The following is a 26,904-nucleotide window of genomic DNA, read 5'->3' on the forward strand; positions in this document are numbered from 1 at the left end:
GTACAAATTCAGAAGTCGCACAAAAAATCAATTGAAAGCAATCACCGTATTTATTTATTACATTATTGCTTATACACTTTAGTCGGGAAACTTTGTTTCACCTGCAGGTCTGTTTCAAACATTTTATCTTATAGTTTAAGGCTAATACATTTTTATTTGCGTTTAAATTTTCGGAAAAAGTTAAATCCAGTAAAAATCTCTTTAATCACCGGTGCTGACGTGACACTCAAATTTGCACGGAGAACTGCATACCTTCAAAGCTGTTTCTTGATTTTGCGATATACATATATATCGCAAATTTGTATAAGTATATGTGTAAGTACCCCAAAAAGTTTAGTCAGTGAAATTTCAGTTTATCAAGGATAAAACTGGAAACGCTTTATAATTCTATCTATTTCAATAAACTCGATACATAAATGGTCTTGGATAGTTGACCTGCTTGGTTCCTACAAAACAAAAAACAGCATTTCTGTGGTAAATGTAGTAATGCGCGTTCACATTTTTACATTTAGGCTTAGGCTACAAGATTTTCCTTTTGCATGGTTGACAAGACAACATAAGTTTGCACTGTGGTTTCCACAGAACGGTTTGCGTTTTTTCAGCAAAATACCTTTTACATGTTTCACTCCACTATTATCATGAGTATAGGCTAACATGGAACATGTAGCGTTTGTAGCCTATGATAAAAAGATTCAAACAAGATAGGCTATCTAATAAATATAGTCGTAGTTTAATCTTTATAACTAAAGAAGCTCAGGCAAACACGAACAACTATAGCATATAATTTTTAGCAAAGCATCTTTATCAAAGTTTTGTACGTGAGTCGACCATAAACCTGATGGTTTTAAACATACCCTTTTCCCTCATAGTGTATATTCAATCTGTGAAAATAGAACGCGTGCTAACTAACTGGATTGTGTTACTGCAGAATGGGTATAGGCTATACTGCTGACCATAGGTTTTGGATATATAGAAGTTGCTTTATTTGTATAGTTAGTATTGTATGACTCATTTGAAAAGGTAGGATAAACGAAGCACAAAGTTGTTGTTGTTTTAATTTAAAAACAATTGGATAAACTACCAAACAAACGTTTTCTTTGTTTTGTTGAAACAGGTCTACCAAGTTCGAATATCTGCAAATCACTTGGTTTAATGCGGTAGTTATTCCCACGATCGGCGGACTGGTGTGCCTTGTTCTCGCTGTACGCTGCAGCCATGTCTTGTACAAACTTAGAAGTCGCAAAAAAAGCAATTAAATGAGATCATGTTACTTGACAAAGTTGACAGGCTACCCATTTTCAATAAATTCGTTTTATTATGATCTTGATGTCTGCACTTGCAACTTCAGAAAGGCTATATCTAAAAACTCTAGTGTAATTATATTGCTAAAACGTCAATAATCCCGTTGTTTTGCTTTAAAGTAATCGGTTTTCCGTAGTGCCACTACTGTCACATTGCAAACTTTCTTTTTTCGACTTTTGTAACGTTTGAATAATATTTACCAGGTAGGTTAACCTTAATATTATTCTAAAGAAGAACAAAAATTGTGTTTCAAAAATGGCAGTTTTTTTAAATACTGTAAAAGAACATTATGAATATTTCTGCTTTTGCTGAGCTGATCGCAACAGTTAAGCATAAACAATATCAGTTTCGACTTGCGACTCTATATCTCAATTATACAAATTATTGTTTGTGCAGTTTCATTCAATCAAAGATAAAACAGAGTACACTTGTGATTATATCTGCTGAATGATACAGTTAGCAACATTCTCCAATGCGTAAGAGTAATAAAAAAACGTGCAGAAAACGACAGGCAATAAACCGGCAAACTTTGCGCAACTAAGCATTTGCGCAGATTACAAGCGGTTCATATAGTTATGACGATAACAACTTGTTTGTCGAGTTTTGGAAAATTTTCATGATTTTTAATTACGATCAGCAATATTTGAACAGAGTAACTATTTCACAGAAATTAGGTAACGCAGCTTGTTAGAAAAGATATGCGGTTATGTTAAGAGAATGGGTAAGCAAAAAGTTGATTTTAACTATTTAAGGCTTACTTAAAGTTAGATTTAGTTTACTACATTAAAAGATTAGAGTTAGGTTACCATGGAACGGTAAAAAATAGCTCGCAGGCCAGTATTCTACCAATGAAATAGTGACAACTTTTGTGTAACGTCTGTTGTACCAAACCGCATGTAGATAAATAGGTAGTAGCTTATAACGCTGACCTTTATGAAGATGATTTTGACATAATCAAAAGCATGTAAGTGTAGGCTGGGATCACGTCAATTGACCGTGAACAAATTCACCGGCGACAATTGGTCGTGGTCAACTGACCGGCAACAAATTGGCCGGCGACACAAATCAACCGCTACGCATTTTATTTTTATTTTTTACGCAAATTAGCATTGTTGTTTATTCAAATTATATGATTTAAGTGATAATATGATTTAAGGTCAGTTGGTTCTAGGTAAATTTACGTCACGGTCAGTTGTCCCCGGTGAGTTTGTTCGCGGTTGTGTTACTACACTGTTCTACTGCAGTCTACACAACAGCCTACACTGTTCTCTTGCAGTTGTGACAATTCCTCTTGTAGAAACGTTAATAGATTCAGAAAAGTGAACAAAAACTTAGCCACTGCAAACAACAAAGCTTGATTTCATTTGAGACAGCGGCTGGAAAGTATGAGGTCATATTAAGCGGGTACAAGCAGACTTAGAGAACTAGATAATTCTAGTTGTCTAATTCAACGAATTAAAGCAAAATGTCAGTAATTTTAATTCTAATATAATTTTCGATTTTTCCAAAAATGCTAGTTTGTCCAAAGGAGTTTTATCGTGAGTGAAACATGAGACTTCTTCGTGGAACAAAATAATAAAAATCAAAGTGCTCTAGGCCTATGCCAAAAATGCCACGCAGTCGATGCCACACCAAGAAACTGATGTCTTGCTGGTGTCTGCCGTACATATTATATGACGTTTTCGATTGATGTATAATTTCGTGACGATGCCTATTCACTTGCGATCACGAAATGTAACTACTGTAAATGGGTATAAAATTACAATGAAAAGGAAATCTATTTTATATGTGTGGTACATCTAATTCTAGTTTGAGCAAATTCGTCAATTCTAATTCTAATATTTGTAAAAGCTTAGTAGCCTACACTCTAATTCTAATCTAATTGCAAAAGCTGAAAAACGACTAGTTGTCGAAGTCTGGGTACAAGATATCAAACCGAAGTAGAGAAAAATGTTGTTCGACTTACTAAAATAATTAATCAGACCGTCATTACCGTGCATACGAAACGTCATCAGAAGTTTTCTTTGGTCTTTTGTTGTGAAACGTAAATGCTACACAGGTACAGCTGAAAGTAAATTCAGTTTTACCAACACTCCTAAAATTCAACCATTTCCGGTTAATGACGAAGCAAAATAGGAGTAAATATCCATGTAGTAGTTGGATGCATATTCACAGTTAAAAATTGTCGCTTTGCGAAGTGTCAGTAAAATCTCTCAGCTTCACCTACGCTTAACCCAGCAAGCATATTGACAGAAAAAACAAATTTAATAGCAATTTCGAATTACGCTAATTAAATCAGAACCCAAGCGTTGGGCAAATATTAGTAGCTCGATTTTATGAGAAGCGAAAAAATGAAAAGTTGTTCAGCACTAACAAGGCATAATTGTAAAAACACATGATCAAAGTGAACCGAATTAAATCAAAATCTTTATGATTATTGTCAGCTCTTTAACACGCAGTAGGCAACGCAAAGCATGCTGGGCACTGAACACCATGCAGGTATGTGGGGAGATTTCAAGTGTTATTCGTCGCACTGGGACTGATATTCATTAGGTTGATTTCAGTAACCTGCTCAACCATGGTCTCTGTACTCACGGTAGGAAGGATAGGAAAGCTCGCATCAGTGGTGGCTTCACTCCTGGAAAAGTTTGCTGATTTATCATTTTCCGACGTATGACTGTGCTTGAATGTTGGAAGATTTAACATCTTGCTAGAAAACAATCGTAACAAAAGCTTACTCATTTTCTTGGTCCTGCATTTCCTTGGGGTCATTGGCTTCTTTGTCGGATGTGCCATGATTCTCTTTGGTTTCTTCTTCGGACTTCTCCTGAATGTTTTGATCATCTTCATTTTCTTTCACTTCGTTACTAGATGCAGATTCTTCCGCTTGTTTTGTGGCATCTTCACTCCCATCTTGGACGGGTTTGTTGTCACCAGCTTCTTGTGATGCAGGTTCATCCTCATTTGATTTTTCGTCGCTCGATTGTCCAGAAACTTCTTTCACTGACTCAACGATATCTTCAACAACAGCTTTCACAACCTCCTCATGGTTCAATTCAACGTTGTTGTTGCTATCTGGTGATTTGTCTTGAGAGGCCTCAACATCAGCACTTTCATCGTTGCTGGTTGCTTTTTCCTCAGCAGCATTTGTTCTCTGCTCACCATCAAAATACTCCTCTCCATCGTCTGTATCTTCATCCCTACGATCAGGAAAATCACAAAGTTAACAGTATACTATAATGTCAGCAGCATGGAGTCACATGGCAAGTGCTCGATATAGTATTGAACGAAATAACACAAAGCAGAAACATGTTAATATGTTTTCTGATAATGTACTGCATTTTTAAGTTTTGAATTTTTATTAAATATTACTTTCTACAGTAGGTTTTTTATATTATAAAATCAAAAGCTTGAATTATTTCTTTTGCAAAAGAAGACACTCATATGCTTAAGGCAGCAACCCATTAACTTTGTAAAATTTCAGTTTAAAATGCCTGACTGCGTTTACTTCACAACTTACCCTTCTCTTTCACCACTACCAACAGTTCTCCAGCTATCTTCTTCATCGTCATCTTTATCTGGAGGCTGCTCTTTGGCAATAATTTCCTCTGCATCTTCCTTTTTTTCAGGTGACTTATCCTGTGTTTTTTCCTTTTCACAAGTATTAGGATCTGCTTTGACGCCTGCTTCTTGATTTTCGTTGTTCGTGGAAGGCACTTCCTGCTTATCGTCCTCGGTAAATCCTTTCTTTGGTTCGACATAGGTTGGACTACACATTTCCACTTCTGTCGCCCAATCCCCAACTGGGACAAAGTTTTCTGGGGTTTTAAGAGGACTTGTTAATGAATGGCATCTATTTGGGGTGGATTTGGACTCGGAAGAACTTGAATTTTTCCTGTCATGATCATTTTCACTTCCTTTTCGTTCAATATTCACCGTTAAATGTGGTTTCACTTTAGGAGATTTACTTCGGTCCCCAGCATTTTCACTGACACTAGGTTTGTCTCTCGGTCCTGGTCTTCTACCTTGGCCACGACCTTTTTCTCCTCTTCCCCTTCCTCGTTCTCCTCTTCCAGACGACCGATTCATGAACTGATTACCGGCAGGTGATCTCACGCTTTGCTTGTTTGATCTTTCTCGAGGTTGATCACTAAGATATAAAGAAGAAAAAAGTCATCAACAAACTCGTCTGCTTTTTCCTGTTTTTAAAAGAGGAAAATAACAAATATTGGGTAAGTTTACAACCTCACAGCTTTTCGGTCATCTCTCTTCTGTTTGTCATCTTGAGGATCATCAGATGTCAAAGGATTACTACTGTAGTCACCTGATCATATATATAACATCAAATCAAGTGGACGCTATTAAAAACCTTTGCACTTTTCAACAAAGTAAATGACAGTAATTTCTAAAATTATCCTTGATACTGCAAAATGATTGATAAAATGCAGGAGCATATTTTTTCACCGTCATTGTTGGATGTTTTTGGAGGTTTTCTCTCCCTCTTCTTTTCCGTGTTTTTCTTTCTTTGTTTTTTGCTATCTTGAGCATCACCTAGACCAAATGATATGATTATACCATGCACGACGCATGCTTTAATAGCGTAAGTCTACAACAATGTCTGACTTTGAAGGGCAGGAAACTCTTCATCATCTTTGGGGAAGTGGGAGCTGCCTTCCTGCCTATTTTCAGGTTCACGTGGCCTGAAAAGTAGAGCCATGGGTTAGCGTTTGGACACTTCCGTGCTGTTTAAAAAGCACCGATTCCCGCTCACTCTTTGTTGTCGTTTCGCCTCTGTCTGTGACTATCATCTGACTGATTGTATCTTCTGTCTGTGTTTCTCCTGTTGCCATAGTTACCATCGCGATGATGCGTTCCTCCTCTTCTACTGTCTTCTTCCTCTTCTGGTTCATTGATGTTGCTTTTAAAACCGATGACAGTAAACTGATAGTTTATTAAGGCAAGTCATGCAACATCAGTGATAAGTAAACCAAATGCCAAACTAAGGAGTTATGGAAACAAGTTCTAAGAATATTAAATCAGCAACAATACGGGCACAGAAAACGAAATGGAAAGTCACATTGACAAAGCATTAATACAAAAATTTGCAAGTGACGTTGAAACTCTTGACAGAAAACAATCACATGTAAGATGCAACTAATATATTGAATACCCTTTTTCATTATCCCATTCTCTCCTCCAATGTCCACTCTCTGCTTGTGCCTTTGCAAGTCTGTATCTGTCTGCTTCTTCTTGTTGTGTCTTCCAACGGTCGTAATCCTGACGTTGCCGGCCAGTCATCTGCATTTCCATTTCATGTTTGCTCTGTGGTCGCCGATCGTAATTCTGCATTGCGGGAAATAAGCAACTATTCAAAACTTCAAGTTTAGATTGCCGGTCATGTTTTGAAATTTTTAGCACACAGTATTTCTCTCAATCAAATATACAGCAGTGTAGCAGCAAAAAACACAACAAAGGGAAATTGATAAAGATAAGAAAGCACCATTGTCACGATAGTTTTGTTACGCAGAAATGCCTTTGATCTTTCAAAATACAAAAACTTGAATGCACAATGCACTATTTTCTGATGCGATAACAAGGGTAATACTTTAAAACATAAATGAAATTGTATTCTTCTATTTAACTTCCATCTTTAATCAATTTTACTGCAACTTCTACTCAAGTAAAAAGCTATGCCAAACCTTATTGGGACGTCTGTCTTGTTGAGGAGTATATTGTACATTTCTCGGAGGTGGTCGTCGTGTATATTGTCCACCTCCTTCTCGTTTTGGATCCTGCAGAAAACCTCCTGCATCTTGGTAATCTGGATCACCTTTCTAGAAATAAGATGTTGCCGTGAAGGTAAGAGCCTTATGAATACTTCTGTTGAGATCTTAGATGATACCTGGAGTTTTCCGGACAACTGTGCCTCCATTTTTTCAAAATTATCTCTCCGCTGTTTTTCACGCTCATCAATCTAAGGAAATTTTTTTTCTCATGAAATATAAAACAAATAACAAAGATAAAAACATAGTCACTGAGTAGCAACAAGCATACTACTTATGGTTTTAGAATTAAATCTTTACTGATTTTTTTTATTCACATCAATTGACTTTCCTACCCTTCTGTCAGAAAATCTGTCTTGGTCTCTGCGATCACCATCATGACTATATCGGTGATTTCCTCCACGCGGACGTTGATGTCTGTGATCCCTCCTATCCTCTCGAGCCCAATCTCCTCCACCATTGTCATGGTAACTCCTACTTCCTCCTCTTCCCTGGCCACGAGGGGTTCTTCGTGTGTCATCATAGCTCCCTTGATCACGTTCTTCATATCGAGATGAATGATTTTCCCTTGACTTTCTTCCTAGATGATCTTGTCTCCTCTTGCCTTCATGAGGCTGACCAGATTCATCGACTGGATCATCCATGTGAGCACGATGGTTGCTTCCATGACCACTACCCTAGCATGACATAATTGCAGTGATTATGAGATGAAGTGGTTGATGAGGAATAGATGAACAAGTAAGTAGAAAGTCAGTTTAGGAAGGTGATTAAGTAAAGATGTGTCAATTCAATCAACTTACAAATACAGCTTGTAGTACCAAGCTTGGTCACGATGTAATGTAAATGCAATAACTGTTTTGCAAGTATCTACTACAAAACTTTATTAACCTTGGAAGATCCCTTGCCTGGGGTAACTCCTTGCACCTGTTTTTTGCTATCCAACGCGCTTCCATGCTTTTCTGCTTGTCTAAAGAAATAATCACAGGAATAGTACTTTTGTTTGTTATGCTTTTTAGTTTTTTTTTAGTACACATCTTATTTACACAAGAATTCAATTACTAAAACTGTGTTATTAGTAATCTAAAAGGATATCTCTGAAAACTAAGCCATTGACGATTATGTATATATAATTACTGTATATATATATATATATATGTAAATTTTACAAAATGCAAGTCTGCTATCTCAAGTAAATAATTACTGAAGGTAATGTAAAAAGGTAAAAAAATTTATGGCAAATGTGCGGAATGGGTTAACTACTTCGTGTCTGTACAGCTTTCATGACTATATAAGTGAAGTATCTGTTTTTGTCATATTACACACTGTACTGCGGTAATATATTGTATTTATAACTTGAAGTATCATGCATATATAGGTATACAAGCTGTTTCAATGATTTGCTAGTCACATAAACAAACAGGAAATAAAATAGCTACAAGTATATCAAAACAAAAAATATCTTTTAATCCCAATCAACTATATATAAATATATATACATGTTACAAACTTACTTTTTATCAGCTTCAACAAGTTTATGTCTTTTCTCTAATTTCTCATTTTTCTCTTTTAACAATCTCATTTTTAGATTGATTGCTTCCTCCCTCATTGCAGCATCCATTTTTTGATCCATGCTTTTATCAATTCTTATCTGATAGCTTTTCAAAATTTAGGGTACCATATGTATTCAGCCTAACAAAGAAAGTACCTTTAAGCTTTAATTAACCTTCATGCAAGAGAAGAAAACCAACCAAGCTTCCTATGGCTGTACGATCTGATGGTATATTTATATTTGCTAATGCCACTATTTCACCGGAAAAATCGTGCGTTCAAAATTATGTTTCATTGTTTCTTGTTAACCTAACTTAAATGGCTTTGACTCCAATAAACATGAAATAGCAAAAATCAACTTTTTGAATCGCCCCTTTTCTAACCGAATCACCTATCTTCAATAACACTCTTCCTATAACTGTATAGCCTAGAGAACCTTCAGCAAGAAACAGCTCCGGACAACAGTCTGAAAGTGAAAGACCAATGCAGCTGTTAATATTTTCACACTTAGTTGTCTCAGACATAATACGTAATACACAAGGAAAAGAAGCAGACGGGAGCATGCAATAGGCCTATACGGTATGTCTCATAAAATTCGTCTGTTTTTGCATGTAGGCATACGACTTCTGACAGATAGTCTTATTCTTATAGCCCTACTGGTAAGTTTGCTTTCAGTGTACTCAATAAATGCGCCAATAAATGTTATGTGAAAATTAGCGCCAAGCTAACTTAATACTGTACTGTACTTGTAATATTAATATAGCTTTTATAGCATATCGTGCAAAACCGCAATTCTGTGCCAGAAAATTGAGACGTCACAAAAAATCACTTTGTCATCAACATTCGGGGAAATTCCCATACAAAGGTCAAAAATACGCATTTTTCGAATATTTCTTGCACCACTTTTTCGTCTATAAACCGAAAACTTTTTAACAGGAAAATGACGTTATGACCCTTAACTTTAGCCTATTTAAAAATACACACCCAATCTTATCCATAATACCTCAAAATAAGACTCAAATGGGGTCACCTCAAGAAAGCAACAACCGCGTGAGAAAAAAAGAGAATCCCAATTTGCTGGGGTCTACCAGACGCCACAAACCAAGCAACTCATAGTGTTCATTAAACAACTAGGAGGAACAATTGCACCTCAAACAACTAGGAGGAACAATTCGAAATGTGGCAAGCATACGTAAGATGGCCCGGCCTGGCCCTCCGTTGGCACTTGAATTTAATTCCGCCACCAAGTGGTCGGTTATTCCGTAACAAATTAAAGGGGATTTTAGCCAACAATAGCTAGTTGGATCTTCGTGAAAAACAAATCTTGTCGCGGGCAAAGGAGTTCCTCACGATACTAATTTTGTCGAAATTGATGAAGTGTGAGCCGACTGGCGAGCAATAAATCATGGGCAAATCGCTTGTGCACTGTACCACGACGTGGTATAGTACGAGCTCCGATGAGATAGTGAACAGAGGTGCCATGTATAGAATAAGTAAACTAACTGGACATCGGCGATAGGCGCGACTTTTTCTTCGTATAGACCCTTTCCATGTGAAATAATGCTGTCATGTAAAATGATTTAAAGATTGATAAATGATCCGATTTAAAGTAAGTCTAGCTCCGCTGAAAATTTAACTTTGTTTGGCGAGATCTACAAACACAAGGTGTAGGAATAACACAACACTTTTTGACGACGGCTATTCAAATCAGCCAAGCACAACAGTGAATCTTGTGCAACTTTTACTGAGAGCACCACGCTTTAACTAATCTCAACAAAATAATGTAGCAGCAAACACAGTATCAAAGAAAAATAGCAGCACAAAGTACAACACAGATAATAACGTTTACTTTTTGGCACTTTTGTAATTTAACAAAGATCTAAACCGTTGGAACTCAGGGGTCTGGATGTCTCCAGCTAGCTCTGACGTTGGCAGTAGGTTCAATTCAAATTCCTGCAACGTTGGGCGGTCTGGTGTGAAGGCAAGTGAAGACGTTGGAACTTTTACTAATGGAGATGAGAAAGGATTAACAGTAGGCTGCAACAAATCGTTCTCCTTGCTGTAATCGGTGGTCTGCGTCGAAACAGGCGACGCCATCAGAAGATCAATGGCATTTACATCTTTAGATTGTGAATATGCGATGTTGGAGTTGACGTCAGCTTAAAAAAATTAATATTGACAAGAACGTTTTAATGACTAATAGAATGGATATCGGATACTCTGTGACAGTTGACTCTAGCTAGTAGCTAGACTAGTAGTTTCTGAACTCTAGTAAACAAAGTTTGCTGGATCAATTTTAAAAGTGTAAAGGATTGACAGTTAAGTATAAACAACATTAGGAGCTTAGTACAATTACTTGTTTCAGCATCGACTGCAACCAGCGTCGTTGTCACATCTATTTTGGTCTCGTTGTCGTCGAAATCTGACTCCTCTAAATCATCAAGAGCACTTGTGTCCAAGATATGTGGAAGAGTGTTTTCAAGCATCGTGTCCCAGGCATAGTCTAAGAACAGACGCGGTTTTTATTCCTCGTTTTAATTTCAACGTATTAATTACACAATAGTTACCATCATTAACTCAACGTAAATGGCAGCGACAACCATTAAAGTTATAAGTTAAGCCAACATGTCTCTCGCTGTTAATTCTTTTTTTAAAAAGGGAACAAAAAAATGAACATAATGAATAAACAAAAATACTAACCAATGTCTGCAGACACATCAAAGTGATCTTTCGCTTGTCTCTGAATGCTTTTATCAAGTGAATTGATACCGCAGATGACGTCGCCTGGGCCATACATAGCAAATTGAGATATGTATATTAGCCAGGTTGCAACAAACAAAGTTAGAATAAAAGTTCCAAGCTTGTGTTAAAAGGTTAATTTCTAACAAACCATTCTGTGAAGTGCCTTGCTGGTATTGTTCAGGGAAACGCGTTATGTTAGCTAACCCTTCATACGATGTTAGACCCCCTAATAAAGAACACAACTTGTTTGATGATGTCGGTACAGCAATATCTAACACAAAGTATTCCATCTAAGACTAGTTTCAAACAAGTAGAATTATAGCAGTAAACAAGCAGTTAGATTTTATAACGGCTAATGACACGGCACGGACCCTTCAGTGCCGTTTCTTTATCTAATGAGCATGCAGCATGGGGTGACTGAGAAGATGACACATTCATAAACGTTGGAGGCGCAGACGTTGACGGCTCGTCAGTGTCATCTAATGCACATACCAGTATTTTCTATTCTAAATGCCCTCTTAAAAACTATACAACAACAGGAATGCCGACTATTTTCGTCAGTTAAAGAAAAATAGCAACCACTCTTACCAAGACCGACAGTTTCAGGACAAGTCGACGTCTCGATGGGAGGCGTTCGCATAATTTTGTCACGAGACACAAAGGCAGAACGATCTAAGAATGAAAATTTTTGTTCAAAACCGCGGTGAGATTTGAAAAGATATCACAATAGCCTGTCTGCTGGTATTGGTCTTACCTAGTTGGCAAAAATTGTCTTTTTCATAAACGACAAGTGGAGAGCGTTCGCTGTCAGTGGGTTGGAGAGTGCAGTTTACAATCTTGAAAACAGACAGAATTATAAAAAAAATTGAATTTTCAGTGTTTGAGCGAACAAATTACACAAAAGACTAAAATTGTCGTCGCCGTAATCCACTGTTTATACACTCAACAAACAGAAATGCTACAACAACCAAAAGGCAATAAACACAAACCAGGTAATTTACATGAAATCAAACTACACAATAGATCCATTTTTACCTCATTGATCAACTTTTGTTCCGCGTCTGGGGTGCTTGACCGAAATGGTGTTAGTTTGATGTTTTCACCCCTCTGAACTAAGGGTGAACTTGGCAGTGACATGGACTTTCTTCCCTTTGTTTTCTTCTTCTGGTCTCTGGCTCCAGTCACTCTCTTCGTGCCATCTGGTGGAGATATTTTACTTCAATAAATCAGAAATTTTTCTTTGATGACCCTTTTTGATTGGTAGTTTGAAATTAAGAAATATACCACTAATGTATACAACATGTAAATTTTTTGGAGGAAATTGTATTAATATAACTTTTTATGACGTAAAATTAAGAACAACCGACCAGGGGTTCTTGAGAGCATTGAATGTTGAATAAGGCCGGCACTAAAAAATAAAAAAAACCTCGGTAAAATTCTGGCACCACAGTGATCGTGACTACTAAATACTTTCAGCTCTGCCTTAAATGCACAACTACTGCAATGGTGGAGAGAGTAGATAACGAAATATGTCGACGAAATATCTTACCTCAAGCGGTCTTCAAAAGCAACATGCTTTGGCTTTCCTTGTGTCAGTGCAGGTTTCAATTTGTCAGCTCTGTTAGATTGTGTGCCAGGCGAGGATACTTTCTTTATCAAGCTGCCTGGTTTGTTTTCATTAACTGGAATGGTCCAAGCTTCGCTGGTGCTGGGGTGCTGAACGCTTGATGCTGAGCTGAATGAAGAGGAAACTATTTCTTCAAGAAAATCTTCAAGTTTTCTTTCTGGAAGATAAAAGTAATTTTAGTGGTTGTAGATTCCATGTTATACGTGTGGTGGGTGGGCACACCGGAATATTTCAAAATTATAAAACTAAAACAGTATCCTGAAAAAAATTTGTTACTGTTGGTGATATGACTTGAGGAGCATTTTGTACAGTATTGAAGTGATTAATTTATCAGCAAATTGTGTTGTTTGACATGAGCAGTTAACAGGAAGAAATAGTACTTGTATATATATTGGAATTGATTTTTATTATAACTAATATGTTGGACAGTTATAGAAAAACGTAGATTAGTATAATAAAATTCCAATAGTATACTTGGCCGACAAAAATAAGCTGTGTGTATATTTTGTGCGGATGAAATCTGACAAACATGCCTTGGGGGTCAAACTGAAACCACTTTAATATTTTACAAATGCAAATACCTTCTGGCAGAAGACACCTTTCCGCTATTCCTTTAGGAGAATCATTTAGGTTGTCTAAACAATCTTCAAAAACAGTTTTATCTTTAGCATCAGGCAAAGGGATATTTGATGTGATGTCAAATTCTGTTAAAACACACAAAAGCAATACATTTAATATTTATACACTAAAAGCATACGTTTTTTAGGATTTGAAAGATTGCACAATAAACAAAGAAGTTATATTAACAAAGTGCACATCCTTTAATACCTGCAAGGGTGAAATCTTCCGATAACGTGTGGTTGTTATCTGCTTGATGGCGATCCCTATATATTTTGTCCAACTCTTGTTTGAGGCATTTTATTGAAGATTTAACATCAGCTGTTTCGCCTTCCACTGTGCGTCTATGAAAATTGGTCTTATTAATAGGCTGTTAAGTGGGTGTGCAGTACTTTAATGCACATGCTTTTCAACACTTACTTGATGTCAAAAAGTTTTACCATGTCGTCTTCTTGCCGTTTGATTTGGGCTTTTAAAAAGGAACTGTACTTGGCAAAGTCGAAAGGGCCAACTGAGACAGAGTATTGAAGATAATTAGTACTAGTAGAGCACGTCAAGATGATAACTGATTTGAAAAATACACATCAAGAAACCTTTAAACTAAAATCACTGAACTAATACATGCAAATAGCACAAATACAACAAGTACGTAAATTTGAGTCCAATCCAATGTTCTTTTTACATTTTAGACATATGCGTGTGTAAAAGATTTTTGCTCAATAGTAATCTCTTGTAAAACTGTGCGAGTTTGGATTGGTACACAAAAACCTATGTTGCTTAACATGTATTTAGTGTTTTCTTATCTTCCCTTTGTGTGCTAAACATGTAACAACCGTGCTTTGAAAAAAGTAACAGCTTAAAGATACCAACCTTCATGCAAAGTGTCTGCCACTAATGTCAAGGCAAGATTGTTGAGTGATACAAGGCTAGTGAGGTTGAGTAATCCACCTTCATACAACGATGTTCCTATAGTCTGAATGAGCAATGGTAAAAGGCTTATTATATTAGAATTTCTATTTCATTTGTAAGTGAGTTTCTAACACAGAGGTTAGTGTAAAATTTGTAGAAGAATATTTGAACCTGGTATATTTCTTCTTGACAATCATTTAGTAATTTAGCCGGCACCTTTGGCTGCAAAGCATTGCCATCTAATACAAGTTTATCCTTCTCTTCACAGAGTACACTTGTAAAAATCTCTCTCTGAAAATTGAAATTCCTTAATTTAATAGTTCATTTTTTGGGTTAGAAACGAATGAAAATGATTCTATTTATAAAAGGGGAGAATTCACGTAAAAAGACAAAATACCACAATCAGCACTCTAAAGGCGATTAACGGATCCCAATGCAATTAAAAAAATTCCTAGCTTAGATGATGCTACATTACTTGAGCGCTGCATTTTTCAACCATATTTGTGATTTCATTCCACTTGGATCTAATCTTCTTTACGCCAGTATCAAGGTCTTTTTTTCGTTGTCTTTGGATTTCCTTTTGCTTTCTGTGAAAAAATCTTTTGTTTTTTCAATTTACATGAAATATTAACAATATTTACTATTGATTATAAATTTCACAAATTTCCAATGCAAGCTTCGTTCAAATGTTACTTGGATGCTGAAATACTATCAACAGACGTGCAACCATCACTCTGCATTAAGTTCTATGGTTGCTTACGCTTCAGAATAAATTCTAGTTTCGCCCTCCAAGCGTTGCTTTTTCTGCAAAAGAAATTTCTTCTTCTTTTGCAATGCGTGGTATTCTTTCATCTGCTCACTGTAACATAAAATTTAACTAAAAATACAAATATGGTTGTAATGGAATTGCAAAAATGATGACTTACTCTGCTAGCTTCTGTAATTCCTCGTCTGTTTTCTTGATGATTTGTACTTGCTTTTGATGCTCATTAAATTCTTTAATGTTCATGGCTCTAATAGTATTCATTTGCGCTCGAGCCAAGTTTTTGCACAGTTGGGGAGGGCGAAGAATACCGTACGAGCACACATCAGCTAAAATATTCAATTTATTGTTCACTAGATAGATGTATGAAAAATTAACTGTAATTTCATAAGAGAAAAATAATGGAAGTTCAATCTGCTAAACAGGAAGCTAATTACTGTTAAAAATAACTGATTAAAAAGGCAGATTAAAACTACCTCTTGTTATTCATGTTAATTATTTTGTGTGACACCTTATGGCAAATGTATCACTTCGCTTTATATATAAATTATTAAGTAATTTGCTAAACTCACTGGTGAGTTTGTGTAGAACAAATCCAGAAAATAGAAACATCAGGTTCACAAAATCTTTGCCACCAGGTGACATCAGCAGAGTCGTAGTTGCCTTCGGAATGCCAAAGTCTGGGTATTGCTGAAAGAAGACATCATATTTGTTAAATTACTCAATGCAGACTACCAGTCTATTACAGTAGTTAACCAGTTTCTTAGTTGAAAACAATAAAAAGGGCATGTACGGTCTCATAGTGATTGTTAGATCTTATATTAACCTTATTTTTTGTTTCAACGTGAATTGTATACATGGTGCTCAGAAGAAAAATCGTTTCAATCAAACATGAAGTTTCCACACAAACATTTTACAATACTGTATATCTAAATGCTTGAATTTGTCTATTTTGCACCTTCACTATACGTGAGAAAAGTAACAGTGTTACTTTTACTTAAGAGATAATTATATTTAGCTACTTATGGAAAAATAGTCTCATAAAGTGTGGCTACTTGTTGGTCTTGGAGTTTGGACACTGCTGTCATTTGAAAAAATTGCGAGGGCCCTACAGCAGTTGTATGTTATTTCAAACAAGTGAACTTTTACCTCTGATATTCTTTTTAACCAGTTGTAACAGACTTTGCGAAACTGCTGGTTTGTTTTCTTATCTGTGCTCGGAAAGCAGGTCCTTTGAAAGAAAACGACGGTGAGCAATAAGCACGTCAACACCGTACGACATATTTAGCTTTCTAATTATATGACTGAAGTTATGTAACACATAGTGAGAACTGCATTTGTACCGAAATAACTCATCGGTCTGTTTAGGATTGAGCTTCCCAAAGAGGAAATGGATAACTACTTCAAATGCACGGTTGTTGGGTTTGTCAAACATATTCTCGCTGAAATGGCACCTTGGAGAAAATAAAATATTGCTTTTGTGCATGAAAATTAACTTTAAAGCATTAAAACATACCTGTGTTTCATTTCAAGTGACCGTGGGTGAAAACCAAGAGCAAGCAAATTGAAGAATAATGAACTTTGCTTCTTCTGCATTATGCTTTGCCTTTCAGTCATCTTGGAAAAGCTTTAACGTAACAATTACACTACAGATATGATTGATATAATACACAACACATGAAACTAAGGAGAAACTAGAAGTGAGAAGCTCTATTGCATCTGAAGAAAACAAAGATAAAAAAACAAACTGAAAGATTTTCACAAACATCATATTGTTGTAGCAAGAAGGGTCCAACGAATTTGCGATGTCAAATGCACTGAACTAAATTATTGCATAAGTTTGCATTTAAACGGGTACATTTCGTTGGTTCTCTTCCAAAAAAATGGCCTCTCATTTTTCCAATTCATTTTCATTTTTTTTATTTAGTTTCAAAGTTTAATTAATATAACTTCTATCATCAAACATAACCAATTTAACGAGAAAAAATTCACTGAAAATCTGCTAATAATTAACATTATGTAAAATGATGTTTCTAGTTTAAAGTGTATGCTTGAAAACCTCAATATTGCTAGTACAATAGCACGATATGATTCAGTAAATCAAATACAAACAGTATGCTGCGTAAAACCTATACAGTCATATATGTAGTAGGCAGTATTCTATAAATTTATAATGTATCCATCTGGATAACTATCAATAACAATAGTCTGTTACAAAGAAATTTTAAGGTTGATAAATTATATCTAGGAAAGACAATACAAAAAACAAACAAAACTACTCAATAAAACTTTGCGTGTAATGACAAGCATGAGGAATGCTTACAGCTTACATTTTAAAATCACTAAACAGATGATAAAGTCCAAAAAACATCATACCAGCTAAAACAATATGTTAAGTATAATCATCAAAACTTGCCAAAATTTCTGTAAAGCAAAAAAATTTACGAGCAGTTAAAGTTTACTTTATTTGCAGCATTTATGGGATTACATTGTATAGAAAACAATGATTTTTGGTTTGTTGGAGGTAAAAATATTCTAAGATAAAAGTGAGGCAGTTGCTTGTGAAAAACAAAATGTGATTCAACAGGAGTTCAATCAAGAACGACAACATCACAGTCGACATCTATTTGCTCTGCACCATTTGACATTTTCCTGCGCTTTCCTTCATTGTTTTCAGTTGAATTGGAGGTAGTGGATGAATGTTTTCTTTTCCTATCAACTGTACATGATATGTCTAGTTCTTCTACAATTTCAACATCTTCATCTTCATTTTTAACGTCATTCTGTGCTTTATTGGCACTTTTATTCTCGGAAGCTATTTTGTCCAGAGCAAGGTCTGTTTTACTCACAATTTCAAAAATAGAATCATCAGGGAAGCCCGTTCCATGCAAGATATTCACGATGATATCATAGTTTTGTAAGAAGTCATCGGCGCGTAGCCTTGTACCATGACGAATTCCGAACTCCGAAAGAGGTTTTTTCAGGTTTTCCTCATCATTGTCTTCCTCCTCACTTGAAATCAAGATAGTTGCTCTTCCATCCAGGAGCTCAACATCCGGAGCAAGCATGCCCAACGCAGATTTCATTATTTTATCACGAAGTTCAATAACTGATAACTTACTAGCATCCAATTTAATAGTAATCTCTGGCTTTTCTGCACAAACATAACAGCCAGGTTTAGGTGGATCAAGCAAACATGGGACCAAGAGCTTTTTAGTGGCATTAGCGGCTTTGCATACAAAGACAGATCTACATTCATCCAACTTTTTCCTTAAAATGCATAAGGCTTGCATAACAATTATGCCAGCAACTACAGCATTTGTTGTTGCTATGGCAGGGATTATGTTGCCTGCCATTGACTTGACTTCAAAGATACTCTTCTGTTCAATGTCAAATATCTTGGCACGGATATTGGCTGCGGCTGAAGTGAAATGCATCGCAGCGGTGCCATCTTTATCCCACACAAGCATTCCTCCGTCACCTTCGCCTTTGAGTTGTTTCTTTAGTGAAGCAACACTAGCAGAAAACAGTTCAGCATTTTGTTTAACACTAAGCACATCTTGGATATCTGAAATTGCAACGTTTTCCACATTGTCAGCATTTGTCTGTTGCCAAGACAACGGCACGGGAGGTTTCCGTTTCTTCCAGAGTTTGTCCATTGAAAGAAGGTAGTTGATGTCGGAATCGAAGAGTTTGTTAAATATCATTGTTGCATCGTAATCATAATCCTGTGCCCACTCTCGTGTGCTTTTCCTTTGAATAATCGGTTTGTGCTTCAAGGAAGATGACTCCGCATTGTTGACTCCATCTCCGGACTCCGGATCGCGAGCCTCTGGATCTTGCGTGTCAGGAGAAACGTCTTGGTCAGCGTCTTCTTCTCCAAAGAGCTGATTAAACAAATACTTGGCCCAGACAATACAATGAATGAGTTCAGTGGGAGTGTTCCTGATGGTGCAACCAGGATACGTTTTTCTTCTTGGTGCAGGGTTGCATTCATAGCATTCAGATAAACCTTTCTTTATCACCGTCACTTGACCCAAGTAACCTGCTGAGCCACTCTCAACCAGAGGAACATCAGCTGCCAAACACATTCTATTCACATGATTTCTTGCGGCAGTATTGTCTAATGCATTGAGAACTAGATCGAATTGTTTAAAAAATTGCATGTTATATTCGGGATTGAAGACTGAGTCATGGCGTGACACAATATTGGCAGAAGGGCAAAGTCGCAAAACACTTTCCCTAGCAACTTGAGCTTTAGGAAGACCAACATGCTTCTTTTGAAACAAGAACTGTCGATTAAGGTTGCTAACATCGATTGTATCAAGATCAATAACATCAATGTTTCGAAATCCTGTCAACGCCAAGTTTTTCAGAAGTTCACAGCCAATTCCACCGGCTCCAACTACAAAAAGTTTTGCTTCTTGCACAACTTTTTTTAACGTTTCTGGTAAAGCATTGTTGCAAAGTCCAGCCATAGCTTTTATTTATGTTTAAATCTTTTCTACCTACCAGCTGTCACAGAGGGCTAAACACTATACAGATAATTTTAAACAACAACATTCAACTGTGTATATGTTATTTGCAAACATTTTCCAAGTAATCAATGTTACAAATTTGTATCACATATCTTCCCCATTAACGAATTTCTGTGGCTTCCTGTAGTTGTTAAAAGCAAAAAATATGATTTTCTCCGCAAAATTGCATAGATCTATGTTTCTAATTCACAAAAGTGAGCTGCATCCACAAGTTTCACAGGCCAATTGCAATGCACAAACTATTGTAGAGAAATTCACTCCATTCGCTCATATTGCAAACTTTCTAGTCAGGAAGGTGTTTTTCATAATTGCTACATTTCAGTGATATAGGCCTACCAATATCCCATAGCGGAAAATGTGACACATGCACGCAAAATATTATTAATGCACAACGGCTTCAGTCTGTTAATGTATGCGAAAATTTGTGCGCATGATTTCTTATCGAAAACTGCCATACTTTCCAGTCAGGTATCAGGTTGTGTTGTACATACTTTGTGAGTTTCTGGTTGGGTTTTATGCGATTAATTCACTTACAGACTTATGGTCGAGAGTTTGGCCTAAGGCCTAGATGTGCAATCGACTTAAAGTAGCTTTTTGATTGACATAATGCTTATAGTTTATAGATATCGCCACATGTATCGGGCACGTCTGGTTTAAGCTGACATTGCATATCACTAGTATCAAGCTAAAAAACAACTAACCAGCTCCAAACTGCAGAGTTTCGAGGATGTTTGGCATAGCCGCACTCAATACTGATTTTGATGAGCTTCAATGCCGCACTTAAGGTAGTTTATTTTGCACTTAATATCTTACGAAGAACTTCTATGCACTCAATATTCAATTGATTTAAAGACTGAATAAACTTCCATTGTGTCTGATCATTTTTGCGCACTGCACTTGTCATTTTTGGTTGCTTGGTGCACTCAAGATCTTACTGAAGCTGGCCATACTCTGCGGTCCGGTATCCGGTAGTGAGTTTTAAGCATCACAACTTGATAAAATAATTCGTACCAATAACTCAATAAGCAATAACATGGACTTTACCGTTTAGCGTTAGCAGAAATAGGCGTAATAGCATTCTAACAAGCAATTATTCATTTTTATCGAGTTGATAAAAAGACCCAATTAACCTTTATCCTCTAACTGAGGAAAGTCTTTGCATGACTTAAACCTGGCGTTGATTCCTCGTCGCCCCAGCCCCAACTACCAAGCTAGTCTTCATGCAACTTCCGATTGTTAAACGTTTTTTTTTTTCAGAATCGTATTGCCCAAAATTTTTAACTGTCCACCAGGGTGGTCGGACGATTCAACCCACGGATGATTCAACCTGCGGACGATTCAACCTGTGGACGATTCAACTCAGGACCATTCAACCCGAGGACGATTCAACCCATGGACGATTCAACTCAAGACGATTCAACCCACGCACCTTTCACATACTTATGGCTTAGGTTATTACTAAGTTACTTTGTAGCCAATTGTAAGCTTAATATTGGACAGTCTAGACTCTAGAGCTAGGCAATCCTGAATAGGCCTGTACGTCGTGGTTAACGGTTATGCTACCATTGCAATCGTACGGTGTTTTGTTCGGTTCTAGGTCGATTCAACCCATGGACGATTCAACTCCGGACAATTCAACCCGCGGACGATTCAACCCAGGACCATTCAACCTAGGACGATTCAACCCATTTACAAAAACCTCTCCGCAGTTCGTTATCAGGCACGGATGCCTATTTCATCACTATACCAATACACATCTTGTGTTGAAATAAAAACAAGTTTGTCGTGTTGTACTGAGTAGGCCTGCTTAGCGAAAAATAAATAAAGCCTACACGTCGATTAAAAGTCAAACCTTAGAAACAACTGTTTGCTGATCGGAATTAAGATTTCCCGCAAAAAATTTTGAATCGGGAGATCGAACATTTTGATAATAGTGTAAGTCGCTTGTCTCCAGCCAATTAATTATTTTGAAAATGAACGTGCAGAGGTTGTTGCACTGTTCATCAGTTTTAACTTATGTTATTTGGACTTAGTTTGCCCGCTGAATTAATGATCTGACTCCGTGGTTGCGTGCGGTTAGAATTCTCTAACCTTTTGTCAGTCGAAAGCTCTAACGTTATTACAGATACAGTTTATCAGAAACGGTCCTTTTATTGTAGGAACTGTACAGGTTCCGAATATTACACACAAACTTAGTAATCACCGTTTAAAACAGGTCAAAAGAATTACAATCAACACGACTAACGTAATACGTTCGTACGACTCTGTATCTCTCGTCTGCGCGTTTTCTCGCGTAGAAGTTTGAGCTTATAACAGCGTGGAGCGGTGTGAGCGGAAATATCCGACACAAAATACACGAACATTTCAGAATGTGCGAACGATCAAAATAAGCGTTGGCAATGGGGATTATATTCAGTTAAAACTAGGATGTTATGAAATCACCTGGTAACGTACTAAACGGCGTTTTCACATGAAGTTATTTAGAGAAAGTTTCCAAATATTAAACGACAATTGCAGTGTTATCAATAAACAATACTTCAATAAATAACTGGCGAACACTTTCCCAAGAATGATATAATGGTATTAAAAAAGGCCACCCAGGCCACTACAAACGAATAACTTTTCCTATAGCAGAAAGAGGGACTCTGTGTGCTATAATTCTGCTTATTTCGTTGTGGTTACTTTGAAGTTTGTACCTGAACAAAATACGGTACCATAACCATTAACCATGATGTACAGGCCTATTCAGGATGGCCTAACTCTAGAATCTTGATTGTCCAATATTAAGATTACAATTGGCTACAAACGAACTTGGTAATAACCTAAGCCATAAGTACGTGAAAGCTCAGTAGGTTGAATCGTCCGTGGGTTGAATCGTCCGCGGGTTGAATCGTCCGCGGGTTGAATCGTCCGCGGGTTGAATCGACCGCGGGTTGAATCGTCCGCGGGTTGAATCGACCGCGGGTTGAATCGACCGCGGGTTGAATCGACCGCGGGTTGAATCGACCTAGAACCGTCCACCAGGTCCACTGAACAGGGAGGAATAAGTGTCGTTAATGCTTTATGGAAATGTATTACAACGGTATAGGCTAGCGCCACTTGGTATCGAACGTGGAACACAAGCCACATTTATTGCGGTATCATTGGTATGTGAAGATATTATACCATGATGGTATAATAATCTTTAACCTCAGACTAAGCACTGAAGAAAATCTTTGCATGGCTTGGTAAGGTATTAATGACACCTGCTCCTGTTAAGTGGACAGTTCTAAATACGGGCAATACTATATAAACAAAGTTGTGACAATCGGAACTTGCACAAAGACTAGCTTGAAGAATCATCCCCAGGTTTAAGTTGTGCAAATACTTTCTTCAATTCAATGATAAAGATTATTATCAGGGCCCAGTATGTACAAGTAAGCAACCACAATGTGCTTTTGTATACCAGACCCCAGCTACTCGAGTTGTGCAGCTGCGTCTGGTTGTGCACTTGTAAACTAGACTCGATTATTATCGTACCATATCAAAGTATGGCAACTGCACCTTAAACCTTTTTGAAGACTGTACCAAACATCAACTTGGGAAGAGCGCAATATTCAAACAAATAATGTTCTTTTTGGCTATTTCGTTTCGAAAAGAACATAATGTCTTCTTTTTCTGCCAAAAGAAGAATGCAAAGGGTTTTTGTAGAATCTACCACACTGAAAATACAATTGGTGCCCTATCTTGCACTGTTAAAATATTGTCATAAAGTGCCATGCTTTTCAGCCCGGTGCCCATGTACAGGATGTATTTAGAATTTGCTTTGCGCTGCCATTTCATTGCTTTAGGCAAAAACAGCATAAACCTGCTCTATGTTACAATAAGTTTATTTCTTCTATTTAGTTTTGTAATTTGCAAAATTTCTGTTGATTAGGTATTTTTCTGTTAATTCAAATGTTATTGTTTGTTAAAATATACTATTAGTTTACAACATGAAAATTATTGTTGCGAGTTACCCTAAAACTGGCACAAAGTCTTTGAACATCGCTTTAAGCGAACTTGGTTACAAAGTGTACGATTTTGTGGAGCATTTCTGGTATCACGGTAAATATTGGAAGAGGATTTTGACCACTGGAGGAAGTACAGAAGATTTTAAAAAGATGTATGAAGATGTCGATGTTGTGATGGATGCGCCAGCATTCCGATTCTGGGAAGAAATTCACTGGGCTTTTCCGGATGCTAAGGTTAACAAACCATTCTTGCTTGTTAAGTTTTTGTACAGTATTTCATAGAATTGAGCTTGGAATATTTCAGAAATATCAGTAACGGTTTTGCCAAAGAAGTCTGTCCTGTCTTTTTAGCATTCAAACGAGCAATTGCTGTAGCAAGTAGCATTTATTTACTTTGTATTTTTATTTTCCACTTAGTTTAAACAGATTAATCAAGCAACTGCAATGAAATTATCAACTTTTACTGTTAGATCATTTTAATGCTGCGCGATGAAGATGAGTGGTACAAGAGCACTTGTGTGCAAATAAATCAGATAGCCAACAATACAATCTATAAACTGATGCTGACCTTTTCCCCAAATGGACACAGATACTTTCGCCATTACAATCGGATTGGTTGGTTAGACTAAATGTGGGAACGAGCTCATATTATGTGGTGGCACGAGCTTGGTTTTTAGTAAACATGAGCATCGTACAAATATTAATAGTTCCATTTTCTTTCGGAAATGAGATGAAGTTCTTTCCCTGGATTCAAATTACTACAAACGAGCTGATTTTGAAGCAGAAATATCGACAACACAACGCCTATGTTTTAGAGGTGAGCTAACGCATTGGTGGGTATGAATAACACTTGGAGTAAATGAGTATTAAATTTTTATTTAAACTGTGAACTAATCAATGTACTGACTGTGATTTTATCAGTGGCCTACTACTGTGTGAGCATGTAGATGAATTTTAATGGACTTTGGATCTATAAGATAACTATTAATGTAACATGGTCCATTTTTTCTCAAAACTAATATCTTGATTATCTATTTTTCAATGAGCTTGATCGGTCACTTCGAGAATTAACCCCAGTAAAGTTTGTATTTTGAGTGAAGATCTTTGCAGTGACTCTTTTTCATTTATTAGCATGCGCCTGCCGATAAGTTTTTGCTTTATGACATCAACCAAGGCTGGGACCCACTGTGCACATTCCTCGGCAAACAGATTCCTGACAAACCGTTCCCCCACAAGAATGTGGGAGGAGAAGTGGTGAACGACTGGATGAAGGAACACCCTGTAGTGGTCCGGATGAAGAGAGAGATGTGGGTTTCTATCGGGCTTCTGCTCGCTCTGGGATCATTTACTTGCTTTAAAATGTTTCGTTCTCAGCGGTGGGGTGGGTTGGTCTCCTTCTTTCAGTCGCTCAGATACTGAGCGGATGTGAGGTCACTTTTTAGTTATCAACTTTCACGAGAAAATAGAACTTCATAAACATCATTATATAATTCCCAGTCACACTCATGCCTGTCATATGCTGTGCGTTGGTATCTTTTGTTATTTCAACAAAGACATTGGTATGAGGCTGACTGAGTAATATTGAACTTCATCACTTTGAAAGAAAGTACAATTGGCAGCGAGATCAAAGATTGTCTGCATAGCCACAATAACTGCTTTTTCTTTTTAATCCATCTGATATCATATCGTGTCATTTGTTACTTTTCACTTCCGCTAAAATCGTAGAATTTTTAGTTAATATTTGATTTTGTCGGTTCGGTAGCCGAACGATTCGAACGTTGGCCTCGCAATAAATGCGGCATATTCGATCCCCAGTGGCGCTATAACGGTGTAATGCCCTTAGACAAGACATTAGCCACACTTGCTCCTGTTCGGTGGAGGTGTGCACAGTTCCCAATTCGGGCAATAGTATATAAAAAATTATACAACAAAACTAAGAAAGGTGTGACAATTGGAACTTGCTCAAAAGCTAGCTCGGTAACCGGGGCTCCAGCGATGAGTAATTATCGCTGGGTTTCAGTCGAGCACAAATTTTCCTCATTTCGAGGATAAACATTATTATCAAACCATACCATTTTCGTCATGGCTGTTATGTTTTGCCTGCCTTTAACACTGGTGCCAATAGAATGTAACTAAGGTTTATACTGACCAAACGTGTGTAAGCTTGTTAGAGTACTATATAGTGGCCATTTAGTGTTAATTTTTTACCTTGTGCAATTGCTTTTGTCTACGGTAATGTGCCAAAAATATAAATTGTGTAATTTATTGACATGCCTTAACTGTTTCTGTAAAGTTTTAGTAACAACATTTTAATGTGATTATTTTAACCTGCCTTTGTAGCTCGTTGCTTTGTAATAATCATTTATCCAATCATCTTGCCTTAGTAGCTCACGCTGTGTTCGATTTCACGTATGATTAATTAAATCATTGACCAAGCTTAGTCTTGTGGAGTAGGTTGATTAAACGGAAACGCATTCGCATATCTATACACTGGAATACTCTTACTAGTTACTACACAGGCCGTAGGGAACAATAATTAAAATTGGTATATTTTTTCATAATTTTAAACGTTTAGGCTGTAGTGTGATGAAATTGCAAAGAATTTTTATTTAAAATTTTTGTGATGAAGTTGAAACTACAGTAGTTGCCGCTTATATGATCCACCTCCATTCCAGGAAAAATGGATCCTATAAACGGCGGATCTACTGTATTTTAGGTGTCCATATGACTTTAACAAGCACATCTTCCCACAAAGTTTTTCTTGTGAACTTCTCTTATGCGTTGCTACTACAGCCAATCATTTTGTCTACAGCTGGTAGACCTTTTCACTTCCTGCAGTTTCTTTCCTTCTTTAATCCATCGAAATTCTCACAGATACAAAATAATCTTTTACAGTTCTTCAAGTCTCACGAGATAGTCTACGCATGTTTTCAAAGTATACTCAGGCAAAGTACAGCGTCTATTACAACCCAACGACTCACTTGTCAGAGTCGACAAGGTGAAAAGAGACGCTAGAACAGCCGTAGGTAGGCAGTAGGGATGCGCCGATACGAACCCAAACCCGAATAGATTCGCCGAATAT

The 26,904-nt window shown here is 37.0% G+C and overlaps 4 protein-coding genes across 5 annotated transcripts; 1 reads left to right on the forward strand and 3 right to left on the reverse strand.

The window, feature by feature from the left end:
• Positions 1-3,548: 3,548 nt before the first annotated feature.
• LOC143445183 (uncharacterized) lies at positions 3,549-8,795 on the reverse strand. Its single transcript, XM_076944098.1, has 13 exons — positions 8,597-8,795; positions 7,974-8,052; positions 7,421-7,762; positions 7,205-7,276; positions 7,002-7,136; positions 6,473-6,645; positions 6,074-6,220; positions 5,926-6,002; positions 5,767-5,853; positions 5,548-5,626; positions 4,823-5,452; positions 4,041-4,502; positions 3,549-3,940 (listed from the first exon to the last, which is right to left on the reverse strand). Exons 1-13 carry the CDS (start codon positions 8,713-8,715, stop codon positions 3,817-3,819), a joined length of 2,526 nt encoding a protein of 841 aa, XP_076800213.1. The 5' UTR covers positions 8,716-8,795; the 3' UTR covers positions 3,549-3,816.
• Positions 8,796-10,361: 1,566 nt separating this feature from the next.
• On the reverse strand, positions 10,362-17,022 carry LOC143445182 (uncharacterized). Of its 2 annotated transcripts, XM_076944095.1 has the most exons (22): positions 16,809-17,021; positions 16,636-16,746; positions 16,442-16,523; positions 15,865-15,982; positions 15,456-15,621; positions 15,290-15,388; positions 15,005-15,116; positions 14,701-14,820; positions 14,491-14,593; positions 14,041-14,131; positions 13,831-13,964; positions 13,584-13,706; positions 12,925-13,159; positions 12,743-12,783; positions 12,411-12,574; positions 12,130-12,211; positions 11,964-12,047; positions 11,747-11,854; positions 11,524-11,601; positions 11,334-11,417; positions 10,990-11,136; positions 10,362-10,792 (listed from the first exon to the last, which is right to left on the reverse strand). In XM_076944095.1, exons 1-22 carry the CDS (start codon positions 16,907-16,909, stop codon positions 10,479-10,481), a joined length of 2,697 nt encoding a protein of 898 aa, XP_076800210.1. In that variant the 5' UTR covers positions 16,910-17,021; the 3' UTR covers positions 10,362-10,478. The 2 variants fall into 2 exon arrangements, with proteins under 2 accessions (XP_076800210.1, XP_076800212.1); XM_076944097.1 differs by lacking the exon at positions 11,747-11,854 and having other exon boundaries at positions 16,809-17,022.
• Positions 17,011-21,141, reverse strand: LOC143445184 (SUMO-activating enzyme subunit 2-like). The gene has a single exon (XM_076944099.1). It carries the CDS (start codon positions 19,768-19,770, stop codon positions 17,884-17,886), a length of 1,887 nt encoding a protein of 628 aa, XP_076800214.1. The 5' UTR covers positions 19,771-21,141; the 3' UTR covers positions 17,011-17,883.
• A 2,581-nt stretch (positions 21,142-23,722) lies between these two features.
• LOC143447045 (uncharacterized) lies at positions 23,723-26,262 on the forward strand. The gene is made up of 4 exons (XM_076946966.1): positions 23,723-24,056; positions 24,293-24,437; positions 24,530-24,639; positions 24,954-26,262. The coding sequence occupies exons 1-4, from the start codon at positions 23,805-23,807 to the stop codon at positions 25,239-25,241; spliced, it is 795 nt and encodes a 264-aa protein (XP_076803081.1). The 5' UTR covers positions 23,723-23,804; the 3' UTR covers positions 25,242-26,262.
• Positions 26,263-26,904: the final 642 nt, after the last annotated feature.

Source organism: Clavelina lepadiformis, chromosome 2, assembly GCF_947623445.1.
Source record: "Clavelina lepadiformis chromosome 2, kaClaLepa1.1, whole genome shotgun sequence".
In the NCBI taxonomy this organism is placed as follows: Eukaryota; Metazoa; Chordata; class Ascidiacea; order Aplousobranchia; family Clavelinidae; genus Clavelina; species Clavelina lepadiformis.

Excerpts from the sequence above, each read along its gene's own strand:
- LOC143445183 (XM_076944098.1), bottom strand. The coding sequence starts at position 8,715 with ATGGATCAAAAAATGGATGCTGCAATGAGGGAGGAAGCAATCAATCTA. Across the intron at positions 5,854-5,925 it reads AGAGTTTCCTGCCCTTCAAA|GTGATGCTCAAGATAGCAAA; the intron begins GTCAGACATTGT and ends CATTTGGTCTAG. Across the intron at positions 5,627-5,766 it reads AAAAACATCCAACAATGACG|GTGACTACAGTAGTAATCCT; the intron begins GTGAAAAAATAT and ends ATATATGATCAG.
- LOC143445182 (XM_076944095.1), bottom strand. The coding sequence starts at position 16,909 with ATGACTGAAAGGCAAAGCATAATGCAGAAGAAGCAAAGTTCATTATTC. Across the intron at positions 15,983-16,441 it reads GGTTAAAAAGAATATCAGAG|CAATACCCAGACTTTGGCAT; the intron begins GTAAAAGTTCAC and ends GTCTTCTTTCAG. Across the intron at positions 13,965-14,040 it reads GTAAAACTTTTTGACATCAA|ACGCACAGTGGAAGGCGAAA; the intron begins GTAAGTGTTGAA and ends CAATTTTCATAG.
- LOC143445184 (XM_076944099.1), bottom strand. The coding sequence starts at position 19,770 with ATGGCTGGACTTTGCAACAATGCTTTACCAGAAACGTTAAAAAAAGTT.
- LOC143447045 (XM_076946966.1), top strand. The coding sequence starts at position 23,805 with ATGAAAATTATTGTTGCGAGTTACCCTAAAACTGGCACAAAGTCTTTG. Across the intron at positions 24,438-24,529 it reads TCGCCATTACAATCGGATTG|TTCCATTTTCTTTCGGAAAT; the intron begins GTTGGTTAGACT and ends AAATATTAATAG. Across the intron at positions 24,640-24,953 it reads ACAACGCCTATGTTTTAGAG|CATGCGCCTGCCGATAAGTT; the intron begins GTGAGCTAACGC and ends TTCATTTATTAG.